Source organism: Chiloscyllium plagiosum, chromosome 3 (genome assembly GCF_004010195.1).
Source record: "Chiloscyllium plagiosum isolate BGI_BamShark_2017 chromosome 3, ASM401019v2, whole genome shotgun sequence".
Classification (NCBI taxonomy): Eukaryota; Metazoa; Chordata; class Chondrichthyes; order Orectolobiformes; family Hemiscylliidae; genus Chiloscyllium; species Chiloscyllium plagiosum.
The window spans coordinates 124,254,063-124,270,887 of NC_057712.1; the positions used below are offsets into that span (position 1 = coordinate 124,254,063).

A 16,825-nucleotide genomic window follows, 5' to 3' on the forward strand; every position below is an offset into this window, starting at 1 on the left:
AATAGGAAGGGTTTGGAGGGATATGGGCCGGGTGCTGGCAGGTGGGACTAGATTGGGTTGGGATATCTGGTCGGCATGGACGGGTTGGACCGAAGGGTCTATTTCCATGCTGTACATCTCTATGACTCTGTGACTCTCACAATTTAGGTAATATGCATATTTTTATCCTTCCTGTTAAAATGGGCAATTTTAACAGGAAGGATAAAATTTCGCCATATAAATCTCCATTTACCAAGTATTTTCCCATTCAAACTGTATCCCTTTGTTATCTTAAAACTGAAAGCTCTGGAGAAACTCAACAGGTTTGACAGCATCAGTGGAAAGAGAAACAGTTAACATTTTGAGTCCAATATGACTCTTCATCAGGACTGAAGGAGTTGGAAAATGGTGGTCTTTACACACTTTTGACAGAGCAGAAGGTGAGAAGAGCAGAACATCTTCAGGGTGGGCATACCTGGAAGAGAGGGGGCAGTGAATTAATCACTCAAATAAAAGCAAAATAATGTGGATGCTAGAAATCTGTAGCAAATCTCTGTGGAGATTCATTCAAAATGGACTCGAAATATTAATTATTCTTCTCACTCTACAGATACTGCCAGACCTTCTGAGTTTCTCCAATGCTGTCTGTTTTTGTTTTTCAACATCACTATTTTGCTTTTACAAATCTCCTCATAGATTCCTTAGTCCTCAGTACAATGTAGTTTCCTACATTTCTTTGTGTCCTCAATGTTATTGGCAACCATACCTTTAAATTGTAAAGGGTTGAAGACTGATCCCTGTGATGCACCACTCTTGCCAACCAGAAAATAATTGTTCAGTTTCCTGTTAGCTAACAAATCTTCCACCCATTTCGTTATGTCAATTGTATTTGATCTGACACCTTATCAGTTTTTTTCCTAATTCATTCATGAGATGCGGGCATCACTGGCTAGGTCATCCCTAATTTCTCAGAGGGTAGAGTTTGAAGTCACTTGTTGGCCCAATCAGATAAGGAAGGCAGCTTCCTTCCTTAAACAACACTAGAGAGTCAGGTAGGGTTTTCCCCATAATTGTCAATAGTCATCATTGTATTCTTTATACCAAATGTTTATTGATTACAAATTCAAACATCTGCCATGGCAGGATTCAAACACAAATAATCAGAATATTATCTCGGCCTCTGGATTAATTGTCTCATGATAACACCAGTAGGCCATTGCCTCCTTGATGCTATTTGGAAATTCATGTGTAATACATCTACTTGTTCCCCTTTATCCACAGCACATACTATGTTTTCAAAGAACTCCAGTAAGTTAAGCATGATTTTCATTTGCAAAACAATGTTGCGCCTGCTTGATTCCCTTGAGTTTCTCAAAGTGCCCTTTAATGATGTGATAGAGTCATGCAGCATGGCAACAGACTCTTCAGTCCAATTTGTCAGTGCCCACCAAGTTTTCAAAACTAAACTATTCCCGTTTGCCTGTTTTTGGCCCATATCCCTCCTCTAAACCTTTTCTATAGATGGAAATATGGAGAAGGTGAGGACTGCAGATGCTGGATCGTCAGAGTCAAAAAGTGTGGTGCTGGAAAAGCACAACCAGTCATGCAGCAGCTGAGGAGCAGGAGAGTCAATGTTTTGGGGATAAGCCCTTCATGAGGAATGTGGAAGGAAGCTGAGACCTCTTTTAAATGTTGTAATTTTATCTGCATTAGCCACTTCTTCTGGCAGTTCATTTCACATATGACCCATTCTCTTTGTGAAAAAGTTGCCACTCAGGTCCCTTCTAAATCTTTCTCCTCTTACCTTAATATTATGCCCACTAGTTTTCCCCAACCAAGGGAAAAGACCTTTGCTATTCACTTTAGCTCTGCCCCTCATGCTTTTATAAACCACTAGAAGTCTTTAATAATAGTCTGTAATTTTTTTCTATGATATATTAAGCTAACTAATCTATAGTTTCTGGCTTTATACATCCCTAATTTCTTGAATAAAGAAGTTACCATTACTAGTTTCAAATCTAATGCAAGCTTCTCTGAATCAAGGGAATATTGTAAAATTAAAACCAATGCAACAACAATTTCACTTGCCACATTTTAGGATGAAGTCCTTCAGCGTCAAGAAACGTAGCCACAGTCCCAATAGTTTGCTCAGTACCATTTCCCTAGAGATTGTAATTCCCTGCCTTCCATTGCTAGATTTATAGCTATTTCTGGGATGTTAATTCTGTCTTCTGTGATGAATACTGATGAAGAATATTTGTTCACTTCATCTGCCATCTCATTATTAATTCCCCACACATATTCTATAGGACCAATGCTCACTCTCTAATTCTTTTCTTTTCAATATTCTATAGAAGCTCTTACTCCTTTAAAAAATATTTCTAACCAGCTTTCTCATTTACACTTTGTTCCTTTTTATTAATCTTTGTAAACTTTTTCTGTTGTTTATTTTTTGTTCAATCTTATCATCTGCCACCCATATTTGTACAAGTATATGATTGGTAAAATTGACTTAACTGCATACATGAGTTGTGGCAAAGGCAGTTCCACTGTGACAAAGACATTCCAACCAGTGGGTGGGTCCATTATTTCTGTGATTAAAACCCCTGCCATTGTATTGTGGTGAGCCTTGTGCTGAATTATTCTCCCCTTGTGAGGCATGCAATCACTTAGCAACATGCTTAGCTTTGAGTTGTGTACCATCTTCATTTAAATTAGTGGGCAACACTTAGTTTGTACTGCAGTAATTGAACATATGTAATGGAATCCATAGTTTCTGAGACCACTGGGGGAGCATGTATATGATCTTGTCTAAACAGATGACCTCCTGAATGTTCATTTGTGAACACTGAACTTGGTTTCAAAAGCTTTTATCTTTTTTGCGTCCTTACTTGAAAGCAAAATTATAACTACAAGTTAAAATGAAACATAGGTTTTGGAGAAGAGTCACTGGACTTGAAACTTTAACTCTGCTTTCTCTCCACAGATGCTGCTAGTCCTGCTGGGTTTCTCCAGGATTTCTGTTTATGTTTCAAATGTCAGGTTTCTGGGGAAACTAAAACTGGTTAAAAGCAGGTATTAGATACATAACCATACAAACTTACGTCACCTAATTGTGCAGTGCAAACAGGGGGTAAAGAAAATGAAGGCTGGATCCAGGAGCTGACAGTAGGCCAATACAAAGTTGTTACAGCTGTTTCTGTCAGTAAAAATAATTGACTGACCAGACTCGGTCAGAGAGTTGTCAGTGGGGCTTTGTAGAAAGGTAATACTGGTGGAACCCTGCCATTAACAGTGGCATGAACAGAGCTGACAGAGTTCCCCAAGTCCACCATTTTGTTCAAGACTATACCTAAGGAACTCTACTTGATTACAATCAGGTATTAGATGAAATTTGATGGTAACATCTTTGAAGAAAACAGCTGGGATTCTAACTGAGGAAAATAATTTTTTGAAGGATCTGTGGCTGTATATGCGGAGAGCAGTGCATTATAAAGCCATGAAATCTATTTCTGTTGTATCTGCTATTCTGTGAACTTTAAAATATCTGTCACCCATGATTTATTTGTTAATTTGTATTTAATTTGTGTTGATTTTGGTTTGATAGTTAAAGTAAAAGTTACTAAAAGTGAAACCTTGTCCATTTCTTTGTTGGGGTTGTTTGGCAAATTTAGGTCTTTTAATTTATCGGTCTCTATGGGCATCACTGACTATGCAGTGCTTAATCATGCATTGGATATGGTTTTGTTTTGCACACCTAAGGAGGGATATACATGCCTTGTAGAGTTGCAACAGAAGCTGGCTAGATCAATTCTAGGGATGAGAACAATGCTATTAGGTTAATTTGAGTGGAATAGGCGTACACACTTTGGGGTTTAGAAGAATAAGAGGTCATCTCAATGAAAAATATAAGCCTCAAAGGTAGATGCTGAAAGGCTATTTCCTCTGAATGTGGAGTTGAGGAATAGTCGGAGTGTCACAAACTTAAAAGAAGGAATAAGCCATTTAGAACTGAGAAAGAAAATCCTTTTCAGTCCAAGGATTGTGGATCTTCCAAATTTAGTATCTCGACTGTTTGGGCACTCAGATAGCAAGTTATCCAAGGTGAAGATCAGTAGATTTCTGGGATCTAGGACAATTGAAAAATATGGGGAAATCAAAACAAAGAACAAAGAACAGTATGCTCAGGTACAGGCCCTTCAGCCCATCAGGACTGCGCCAACATATGTTACATTTCTAAACTAAAAACGTTTGTCTCTAATCTGTCTGTGTTCCTCTATTCCCTGTATATTCATATATCTGTAAAGATGCCTCTTAAGCATTGTTATTGTATCCACCTCCACTACCTCCTCTAGCTCATTTCAGGCACTTATCACTTTCTGTTTAAAAAATAAAAAAAACTCCACTCTCACATCTCCTTTAAACTTTCCGACTTTTACCTTAAACCTATATCCCTTAGTAATTGACCATAATTACTTTGGGGGAAAAAAAACTCTGTGACAATCCATTCTATCCACACCTTTCATAATTTTGTAAACTTCTATTAGATTGCCCCCTCAGCCTCTGACATTCAAGCAGAAACAAACCAAGTTTGTCCAATCTCCCCATAAGCTAATATGCTCCAAACCTGGTGAACATCTGAGTAAATGATTTCTGTACCCTCTCCAAAGCCTTTTGCTAGTATGTCAACTAGAACTGTACACAATATTCCAAATGTGATCTAACTAAAGTTCTATACAACTGCAACTCTGTTCCCTAACCGACTTCCTCCTTTGTCCTTGAGTGTACCTACCTTATTCGTATTTCTTGATTCTTATGTATGTATAAAATATCTTGGGATTTTGCTTAATCCCAATGGTCCCAGATCTTCAATCTTACAAACACCCACATCTACTCTCTGTCTTCTACGACTAAGTCAGTTCTATTTTCATCTTAACAGATAACCGCAGATCCCATGTGACTCCACCATATGTATCAGCCTGCCACAAGGGACCTTGTCAAAGGCCTTGCTTAAGTCCACGTGGACAACATCTACTAACCTATCCTCATCAATCATCTTTATCGTTAACCTATACTTATCTCCTGGTCCTTTTATATGTATGTAACATGTTGGGATTTTACTTAATCTTGTTCGCCATGGTTTCATGGTGCCTCCTATTTACTTGTTTGAGTTCTTTCCTGCTATCTTTGTATTCTTTGAGGGCTCCATCTGTCTTCAGTTTCCTAAGCCTTATGTATGCCTCCTTTTTATTTTTGACTAAGCTCTCAGTTTCTCTTGTCACCCAAGGTTCTCAAATCTTGCCATCCTTATCTTTCGTTTTCACAGGAACATGCTGGTCCTGAACTCTAATCAACAGCCTTTAAAGGATTCCCATATGCCAGATGTGGATGTATCCTCAAAAATCTGCTCCAATCTACATTCCCCAGTTTCAGCCTAATGTGGTCGTTAGCCTTCCCCCAATTTAGTACTTTCACCTGAGGAGTACTCTTGTCCTTATCTGTAAGTAATTTAAAACTTACAGAATTATGATCACTGCTCTCAAAATACTCTCCCACTGAAACTTAAATCACCTAGCCAGGCTCATTCCTCAAAACCAGGTCTAGCATGGCACCTTCCTTTGTTGGACAATTTATGTATTGTTTCAAGACTGTCCTGGACACACCTAACAAATTCAATGACCCTCAAGTTTAAATGCAACCCGTCCTTGTACAGGTCTCACCTGCCCTAAAGATATCCCAATGATCCATATACCTGAAGCCCTCCCTTTTACGTCAACTGTTTAGCCACCTATTTAACTATACTATCTTCCTATTTCTAGCCTCACTGGCACATGGCACAGGATATAATCTTGAGATTACAATCCTACAGGTCCTGCTTTTCAATTTCCCACCTAACTCCCTGACCCCTATTTACAGGATCACTCTTCCTGCCTTTGTCATTAGTACCAAGATCACACTTCTGGCAGTTCATCCTTCCCTTTCAGAATGTCCAGTGCCTGCTCATATCCTGGCACTAGGGAGTTTCACTTGCGGTTGCAGAAATGCTGATTTGCGCCCCTAACTATAGAGTTCCCTCTCACTACTGACCATCTACACTTTGACAGTCCCTGAAGCTTTCTGGCTTTTCACCTCCTGGAGATCCCCAGGACCCCAATCACCTATAGCAGGTAAGTTCTGCATGGTTTTCTGGAGTTTAGACAGTTTTCCTAGTCTCTTTCTCAGTCTCATGGTGGCTAGGTGTTTAGCGCCACTACCACTCAGCACCAAGGACCCAAGTTCAATTCCAGCCTTGGGTGACTGTCTGGAGTTTGCATGCTCTTCCAATATCTGTGTAGGCTTCCATCCGTTGCTCAGGTTTTCTCTCAGAGTCTAAAGATGTGCAGGTTAGGTGGATTAGCCATGGTAAATGCAAGGTTACAGGGATAGGATAGAAGTCAGGGTTTGAATGGGATGCCCTTCAGAGGGTTGATGCACACTCAATGGGTTGAGTGGCCTCCTTCCACACCGTAGAGATTCTATGATTCTGGGATTCATGGATGCTTTATGGTGAGTCCATTCACAGCTCTAGGTGCTCCATTTGGAAAATCAGGAACTGCAGCTAAACATACTTTCTGCATACAAAGTCAGCATTGGCACTGGAACTGTCCCCGATTTTCTACATATTACAGGAGGAGCATTCCATGGGGCCAAGTTCTCCTGTCATTTCGAATCTTATCAGCCACGCTGTCTATGGGCTTCGTGTCATACAGTCTGTCATTAAAGGATTTGCTGACCCTCAGGATGTCAGACTGAAATGATGTTACTGCGTCATCTGCTTCCTTCAGGCTGCTGAGCACGGAGCTCTCCGTATGCACCTTCTGGAAGAATAAACATGAGCACGTCTCATCCTGCTCCGGTGCAGACTCTGGACCGGAAGATTATCTTGGAGGCCTCTGAGGCAAAGAATGAAGCTTGCTGGCTTTTCACCTCCTGGAGATCCCCAGGACCCCCATCATCTGTAGCAGAAGTACATTCTGCATGGTTGTCTGGGGTTTAGACAGTTTTCCCAGACTGTATCTCACCTCTGAACACCTTTAAGGATAAAGAACCTCTTGATGTTCCCCTTGACTGTTTCCCTCTAGATCAATGAAGACTCAAAGGAGGGCTTCACGGTTCTCCATTCTGTGTAATACCAACAGTTTCACATTCAGCTTCCATATTCCTTGCTGGCCTGCTGGTCCTGCAGAAAACATCGACTTGACATAGGTGGATCTGACTGAGAACATGTGGGACCCAAACAGGAAATGTTTCCTTGAGCGGATAGACCCATCTAGCCATGACCAGGAGTATCTGTCTGCAGGGTTGGTGAAGACATTGTGCAGCTTCGCAACTTGAACCATTTCCATTGGGAATCTGGACGTGGTGTCTGATTTGCTCTCAGCCCCTCAATGATGCAGTTGAAGTCTCTGGCCAGAATGATTTGCTGTGGGAGCTGCTGCAGAATGGCCACTTACTCTTTGCCACCAGGGCGTACACTTTAATTAATCTCAGGGGAGTGTTTCTATATGAAATATTTGCTACGAGAAGGCACCCGTCCACCACCTCCTTAGCCTCGGAGATGGTGAAATTGCCTCCTCGCACCATCATACCCAGGCCGGAGAAACTGCAATAGTTTTCCCTGAACAAATTGAAGACCTGTGAGGCCATAAGCTCAACCGTTTCCAATAGCTGCTGGGGTGTGGTATCCCACATTCCTGCAGAAATACGAGGTCTGCTTTTACATTGGTAAGCCAATGTGGAGACATATCCTGTAGTAGATTTAACCACACACATATTAATACTGGTAATTTTAAAATCAATTTTTAGAATTACCCACAGACCCAATGCCCCTTCACCCGCAGCCTTGTCACTGGGGAAACTCCCTGCATCCCCTTTCGAGAGCTGCAAGTACTTTATCTCTTACAAGGCACTACTCAGTCAATCTGCAAACCTGGTTCTGAGCAGCTAAGTCTGTGTCCGTGATCCTTTTCTCAGCCGTGATGACTGAACCAACTTCTCTCAGAATCCTCCTTGTTTGCTTCTCACTGTCTTCAGTCAGAAGTGCCAAGTGATGATCCATCTTGATCTCCTCTGGAGGTCCTATTCTTCAGCTAATTCCATTCATTTCATATGATATCAAGAAATGGCTGAAGGCATTGGATGCTGAAAAGGCAATGTGAAAGTCAAAGTCAACGTTCTGGTAATAACACTTTTGACTTCTGCAGCAGAAGAGGCCATGCCCCTAACCAAACTCTTCCACTGCAGCTACAATATTGGCATCTACCTGACGATGTGAAGAGTTGCCCAGGTATGTCTGTGCACAGAAAGAAAGACAAATCAAACACGGCCAATTGCCACCCTAGCAGGTTACTCTTGATCATTTGAGAATGATGAAAGAGTTTGTTGACAATGTTATCCAGCAGCTCTTACAAATGTATAATTTGCCTACTGAAGCTCTTTTGGGCTATGCTAATGTCAGGTGGCTTCTGAACTCATTATAGGTTGCTTCCAACATACAAGAAAAGAACTGTATTCCAGAGCTGAATTGGTTGCCCTTAACATTAAGTCAGCATTTGACTGAGCCTGGCATCAAGGAGTCCTGGCAAAACTGGAGTCAGTGGAAATTGTAGGGATTACTCTCCACAAGTTAGAGTTATATCTAGCAGAAAAGAGAATGGTAGTGGTTTTTACAGATCAGTCATTTCCTTATTCCTCAGAATAGTGTCCTAGTGTCTTCAGCTGTTCCATCAATGACTTCCCTCCATCATTGAATCAAAGTGGAGAAGCTCATTGATGATCCACAATGGTCACCATTCGTGATGACCAGGTACTGAAACTGACCATGTTCGTATGCTTTAAGACCTGAACAAAATTCAGGCTTGAGCTGAGAAGTGGAAAGTAACATTTACACCATTCAACTGCTAGGGAATGACTATCTCCAACAAGAGAGAATCTTGATGTTCCTTGATGTTCAAAGGCATTACCATTGCTGAATATCCCAGTGATAACATTTTGGGGTTACCATTGAACTGAATTGGGCTAGCTATATGCATACTGTGGCTGCAGAACAGTTTGACAGATAACAGCTTCCTGCTTTTCCAGTGCCTGTCCACTAGCCACAAGGCACAAGTCAGGAGTGTGATGGAAACGTCTTCATTTGTCTGGATGGGTGCAGCTTCAATAACATTAAAGAAGCTCAACACCAGCCAGGGCAAAGTAGCTTGCATTGCATCTATGCCTTCACCATTCACTCCCTTCAGTACCGATCCACTGCAGCAACTCTGGTCCTCCAATAACACTTTATGAACCTGTGACTTCTACCACCCAAAAGGACAGGAGTAGCAGATGCTTGGAAACACCATCACCTTCAGGTTTACCATCAAACTGCACACCCTCCTGACTTGGAGTTATATTGTTGTTCTTACACTGTTGTTGGGTTAAATCGCAAAAGTATTATGAGTGTGCCTATACCCCATAACAATTTTGGAAGGTGGCTCACCACTGTTTTCTTACAGACATTTCGCCAGAGGTGATAAATTCTAGCCTAGCCTGTGACACCCACATCCAGTGAGTGAATAAAAAACAACGTGGAGTTGAGTTAGAAGTTCAAATGTGATATTTGAATGATATTTGAATGAAAAGGATGTAAGACCTACTCCTACTTCTATTTCTTTTCTTATGTACTATCGACTCTTTAGAGATTGCATTAATGAGGAGCAGAATGATCTGACCTGAATTTGATCCCCTAGGGCTTGCAAGGGAGTCTTTACTCAAAGCTAATCATGAATTTAATTCCCAAACCAGTGCATACACTGACATCTGTTCTCCATTAAAATTAGTAGAATAACCCCATCACGCTTTTATAGTAGCCTGATATGAGTTTCTGACTTTCTATCCTAAATCTGGGCCAAGGAGGCTTGATTTTCTGCATTGTTGTACAATGAGACAAATTATGCCTGTTTCTACCAAGCTCACTAGCAGCAGCTATCATAGAAATAATAATAATAATGTTAAAAAGGCCTAATCCACATGAAATAACCTAAGTAACTCTGAACTTGTGTTTTTATTTATTGAAAGAAAAGCAATACCTCACTTTATTGGTGATTGTGAGGAAGGGATGAAAAAGGCAAGAGAAAAGGTGAGAGTTAGTAACTGTACCCCACTGCAAGCAAATACATCAGTGTGTGTGCCTGTTCAATGAGCCCTGATAGGTGAACAAAATCTTTAGCAAACTGGTTTATGTTAAGTTAATAGGAATTGACTGTACTTACAGTTCCTCCATACATGGAATGTGGCTGTCTCACTAATCAGATGAAAAGCAGGGATTTATGATTTTAAACAAGATTTTTATAATGTATATATGATCTTTTATGATCTTAAAATGGATTTATTTTAGGAACAGCAACTAATTTTTCTATAAAATATAACTTTTAATTTATTGCTTTGCTGATGAAGGCAATATTTTGCATTATGCAGAGAGGGCCCAGAAAAACATACATCAGGAAACTGATTCCAGCTGTCCTTTATTTTTCCCTCTTTTATTGTCCGGAATTTGCAGATGATTCTTCGTTTAAAGAAGGAAATCCAGCAGCTAAAAGAGGAGCTGGCCATGGTCACCGGAGAGACAAGGGCTGACAACCTCTCACAGGAAGAAACACAGAAGTACCTTTTGTCTTTTTAAATATTTTTAAAAGAGCAAAACAATGCTTAAAGTTTTAAAATAAATAGTTTTATTGTTTTTGATAAAATATTGAAATATAAAAATACATATAGCACCTTTTTAAAGGAACAAATATTGTGAAAAATCCCAAGTTCTTCTATTAATTCATGGATGTGGCTAGGCCAGCATTTTTTGCCCATTCCTAATTGTCCTGGAGAAGACTTCTATTGAGCCAGCTTCTTGAATTTCTGCAGTCCTAGTGATGCAGCAGGACAGGTAGAAATGGAGATCCAATTTAGTTCCAAGTTGGGATTGTGTGTGGCTTGGAGGGAAACTTGTCAGTGTTGGTTTTCCCATGCAAATGCTACCCTTGTCCTTCTTAGGTGGGTAGAGATCGTTGGCTTGAAGGTTCTGTCAAAAAAGCCTGAATTGCTGCAGTGCATCTTGTAGATGGTGCACACTGCTGCCACTTTGTGTCATTGGTGAAGGGAATGAATGTTGAAGATGGTAGATGTGATGCCATTAATAGAGGATCTCACTGATATTGAAATTTTTCATCTACATAATGTATGTAATGTATGTTCCCTGAACAAAGTATATAGTTCTGTTAGCTATAAAATATAACTTTTAATTTATTGCTTTGCTGATGAAGGCAAACTGTTCAACTGTTGGTGAAGTAAGGAACAGAAATATTGTTTATGTACAGCAGGCAGTTAGCATCTTGAAGAAAAAAATTGCCTAATTGATTTAACAATGACCCTTTCTCAGAATCTATGGGATGTATTTCCAGATTTTCCTTTTGGAATTTCAGATTTCCATCATTTACACGTTTATCTTTTCCTATCTTCTATGTCCCACATCCAAATAGTATGGATGGTGGAAATATTGATATTGAGTCCATTGGTACAGGTGTTGATCAATTTGCACATATGGTTTTATTCTGAACAATTGAAGTTTTCAGTGTTCACAACAAACCTCGACACTTTGGCTCCTGTTTTGAAGGCTCAGCTCCTGTTTGCCATTGTAAACATGGCAACAGCAGAATCTTTACATTCCATCTAATCTGATTTGCACCTGGGTTGGGAATGCTTGTTATTGACCCAAGTTACAATATGTGGAATAGTTTTCTGTTCGACGCACTCACATCTTTAATTGCTCAAAGCACAAAATTCCCTTCCTTGGACTGTAAAAAGAAACCAGTAATGCCTAAAATATTATTTCAAGTGTTAATGCTGATGCAAGAATTGGTAGCAATCTTTTTTTTCTCAGGAGCAGTAACATGGAGAGGCCAAAGTCTTATCTTTCCCCATCCCAAATGGGCTATATATCTTTCTGTACAGCAGCTGCATGGCTCAGTTTCACGTTTTGAAGAAATTGACAACAAAATACAGAAGAGTTACAGGATGGAAACAGTCTAGTCACCTCATCTAGTTTGACAACATGCATCCTTCAAAGTAGAAAATGCAAAATTACATTTAAACAGCATTTAAATGCATGGGCGTAAGTGATCCCACTACTTACTGTCATACAGGCACCTTTAAAGTGTAGGCGCTGCTGTACTGTAGAAGTTGTAGCAGCCAATTTGCATACAGCAAGTTCTTTCAGACAGCAACATGGTAATGATCTAGTAACGTGCTTTTAATGAGGTTACGAGAGAGGCAAATATTGTTCAGGATTCTGAGGAGATTCACCACTCATTGACAAAATAGTGCCAAAGAATCTCCTTTTGAGTGCAGATATAATGTGTCATATTTAATATCTGCCATCCTTACTTGATTGGGCCTGTTTGTGATTCCAGGCCACAGCAAAATGATTTAACTCTTAAGTGTTCTCTAATTGCCTATCAAATAACTCAGTTTAAGTTGAATTGATGATGGCCAATCATCAATTGATGCTGGCATTTCCAGAAGTGCCAACATCTCATGAAATGTGAAAAATAGCTCCTGTGGTAGCTTTTCTTCATTGAGTGAGCTAGAATCCATAGCTATTTGACTCCTCTGAGTATGATGCATGTTAAACTGGGAGCACAAATAGGCCAGTCAGACTTAGTGAGTGTGGTTCTCAGTGGGTGTCACCTTTCCCAATGTCGGATCACTGAGTCAGGTAGTGAGCATTTAACACACCAATGTCCATATGTTGAACCAGGCAGCAAAAGGCTAGAGTTTATCACAAATATTAGTGTCTACTTTTCTTCCTTGTTCAACTTCTGTCTAGGAGCTAACATGTTACTGGGGAGCATGTTAGAGTCTATTATAAAAGGACATAATAGCACAGCATTTAGAACTGTATAATAGTCAGTATGGCTTTATGAAGTGGAAATGATGCCTGACTAGAATTCTTTGTAAAAAGCAGGAATGATAAAGGGAGAGCTGTGGATATAATATGTTTGGATTTTCAGAAAGTGTCTGATAAGGTGCCACACATTAGGCTACTTGAGAAGATAAGAGTCTATAGTTTTGGCAGGATATTAGCATGGATTGGCTAACTAATAGAAGACAGGGAGTTCTGGTATGGAGGCGTTTCCAGGATGGTAACCTGTAACTTAGTGGAGTGCCACAGGGACCAGTGCTGGAGATACAATTATTTATAATACATGTTAATGAACTGGATGAGGAAAGTGAATGTACTTGAGGTTTGTGGATGACACAAAGAATCTGCAGAGGGATATCGACAAGTTAAGTGAGTAGGCAAAGAATACTTGGTAGATGGAGTATACAGTGAGAAATTGTGAGGGTATGCACTTTGACAGGAAGACTAGAGGAGCTGAATATTATTTCAATGGAAAAAGACTGTAGAAGTCTACAGAAAAAAGGAATTTGGAGTCCTCATCCATAAATCACAAAAGCTCATCCAAATTCATCACATCCACGTTCAGCTGATAATAGAAAAAGCAAATGGAATGTCAGCCTTTATTTCAAAGGGAGTGGAGTATAAAAGTAGGGAGATTTTTCTAAAACTATGCAAGGCACTAATATGAGCACAACTGGAAAACTGTGAACAGTTTTGGTTCCCTTATCTCATGAAGATATATTGGCATTTGAGGTAGTCCAGAGGTGGTTGACTAAGCTGATACCAGGTATGGAGGGACTGTCTCATGAGGAAAGGTTGGGTAGATTGAGTGCATTCTTGTTGGAATATAGAAGAATGAGAGACAACCTTATTGAAACATACAAGACTCTCAGAGGACTTTACAGAGTTGATGCGGAAAAGTTATTTCCTGTTTTGGGAGAGTTGAGGATCAGAGGGTGTAATCTCAGAGTAAGGGGTCACACATTCAACACAGTCATGCAGAAAAATTTCTACTTTCAGAGGGTTAGGAATCTGTGGAATTATTTACAAAAGAGGTCTGTGAGTCATTAAGTATCCTTTTTTATAATTCATTCATTCATTCATGGGCTGAGAGCATCACTGGCTATGCCAGCATTTATTGCCCATCCCTAATTGCCCACATGGTAGTTAAAAGTCAACCACATTGCTATGGGTCTGGAGTCACATGTAGGCCAGACCAAGTCAGGATGGCAGTTCTTTCCTAATGGACATTAGTCAACCAGATGGGTATTGCTGACAATCGAAAATGGCTTCACGGTCATCATTAGTTTCTTAACTCCAGATGTTTTCAAAATGAATTCAAATTTCACTATCTGCCTTGGCAGGATTTGATAATTCTCTAGGCCCCTGGATTAACGTCCAGTAGTAATACCACAATGCCATTGCTTCCCCTTCAAGGCTGGGATAGACAGATTTTTAATCAGTAAAGGAATCAAGGATTATGGGGAGATAGCAGAAAAATGGAGTCGGGGATTATCAGATAGCCATGACCTCATTGAATGGCAGTGCACACTTGATGGGCTGAATGTGTGCTTCTGCTCGTGCAACTCATTAACATAGAAACAGGAATATGCCATTCATCGCATTGAGCGTGCCCCACAAATCAATACGATTGTGGCCGACCAAACATTTCAGACATCTCTCAGGTGTTCGAATCCTCCGACTTCACAGATAATTTTCCTTCTTCTTTGCCTGTTGCACCGACATGCTTGCTTTCAGTGACTGGTGTACAAGTGACAGTATTTTCACTCCTTCCAATGTCAGTTGAGTCAATCTATTAATCCCTGTTTACCCTCTGCCTCCTTTCTTAAACAGTAGAAATACATTAGTCTCTTCCAATCCATAGGAACAGTCCTAGAGTCTATAGAATCTTGATGCACCTGCTGATTCTCGGGCTACTTTCTTATTAACTTTGTGATTTAGATTATCGTGCCCTGGAGATTTATCACCCTTTAATCTCATCAGTTACCTCACTTTCGTATTTCTGATTTCCTTCAATCTTTCTCTCCCATTAGATGTTGTGCCCCCCAACATGTTTGAGATTTTTTTTGTCCTCCTTTGTCAAGAAACGTCTCTTTGTGCATCTGCTTCTTCCAACCCCTCACTGTTTAAGGAATACTCTGTATGCCTATTTCTCCTATGAAAACAGATAACCTCACATTTTTCTACATTATATACCACCTGCCACATACTATTCCATTCACTAAGCCTACCAAATTGTCCTGAAACCATTTTACATTTTCCTCACAACACATATTTCCACTTAGCTTTGTATCATCTGCAAATCAAATCAAATTTGAACATAATACATTTGATCTCTATCTCCAAATTATTGAAATATATTGTGTCCCTCACTAGTCACAGCCTGCCAACATGGTTATTCCTACTTTCTGTTTGCAGTCTGATAAGCAATCCTTAATCCACGCCTGTTCACTCACTCCTAACCCACATGTTTTTTTTCTAATGAGTGTCCTGAAGGATTTTCTCCTTCTGAAAAGCTAAGTCCACCTTATGCATCGACTCTCCTTTATCAGTTTTGTCAGTAATATCTTCAAAACTTCAACAATTCGCCATACATGACTTCCCATTCACAAAGCCATGCTATGTTCAATAAAATCATTACCATCAAAATATCTATTTATCCCATCCTTTATTACAGGTTTTAGCATTTTCCTACTACTGATCTAAAGCTAACAGGTTTGCAGTTCCTGTTTTCCCTCCTGCTCACTTCTTTAACAGTGAAATGACATTTGCTGCCTTCCAATTCACAGGAATCACTACAGAAGTTTGGAAGATAATCAACAATGCATCAACTATCTTAATAGCCACCTGCTTCAGCACTTTGGGATGTAGGCTATCAGACCCTGGGCTTTATCAACCTTCAGTCCCACTAATTTCTCATGTGCAGTCTTCGTAGTAATGCCAGTTCTGACAATTCTCTTTTCCCGATTATAAGTTGTCCTGATTCTGCCTGAAGTAGATACATATATGGATATAGCTGTAGCCATATGTTTCCTTGTTATGTCCTGAAAGAGGCTTTTACAGTCTGATGATTTTGCTAGATTGCATTCATATTGTAATCTCCCTTTCCTGATCTGTTTCTTTGCTCTTACTTAGCTGTATTCTAAAAAACTTCCCAATTTTCAGAATTATTTTTATTCTTGACAACTTCATAGGCCTTTTGTTTAACCTTGTACAATCCTAAACTTCGTTTGTTAGCCATGGTTGCCTGACATTCTTTTAACTTTTTTGCACTTTGAAGGAATGTGTTGTTGCTGTAAATCATGCCGCAGTACTTGAAAGACTATCCATTACCTATGTACAGTAATGTATTTTAATGTATTTTCCCAATCCACTTCAGCTAACTTGTACCTCATGCTTTCATAATTACCCTTTTTAAATGTAAGATCCTTATAGAGTCATAGAGTCATAAAGATGTATAGCATGAAAACAGACCCTTCGGTCCAACCCGTCCATGCCGACCAGATATCCCAACCTAATCTAGTCCCATCTGCCAGCACCCGGCCCATATCCCTCCAAACCCTTCCTATTCATATACCCATCCAAATGCCTCTTAAGTGTTGCAATTGTACCATCCTCCACCACATCCTCTGGCAGCTCATTCCATACACGTACCAGCCTCTGTGTGAAAAAGTTGCCCCTTAGGTCTCTTTTATATATTTCCCCTCTCACCCTAAACCTATGCCCTCTAGTTCTGGACTCCCCGACCCCAGGGAAAAGACTTTGTCTATTTATCCTATCCATTTCCCTCATAATTTTGAAAACCTCTATAAGATCACCCCGCAGCCTCCGACGCTCCAGGGAAAACAGCCCCAGCCT

The 16,825-nt window shown here is 40.0% G+C and overlaps 1 protein-coding gene across 2 annotated transcripts in view; it reads left to right on the plus strand.

Moving 5' to 3' along the window:
• Window positions 1-16,825, plus strand: part of kif6 (kinesin family member 6) — a 565,092-nt gene that overhangs the window by 199,520 nt on the left and 348,747 nt on the right. For both annotated transcript variants that reach the window (XM_043687249.1, XM_043687250.1), the window contains exon 10: window positions 10,556-10,659. In XM_043687249.1, the coding sequence (XP_043543184.1) occupies window positions 10,556-10,659 (104 nt within the window). The remainder of the gene's footprint in view (window positions 1-10,555; window positions 10,660-16,825) is intronic.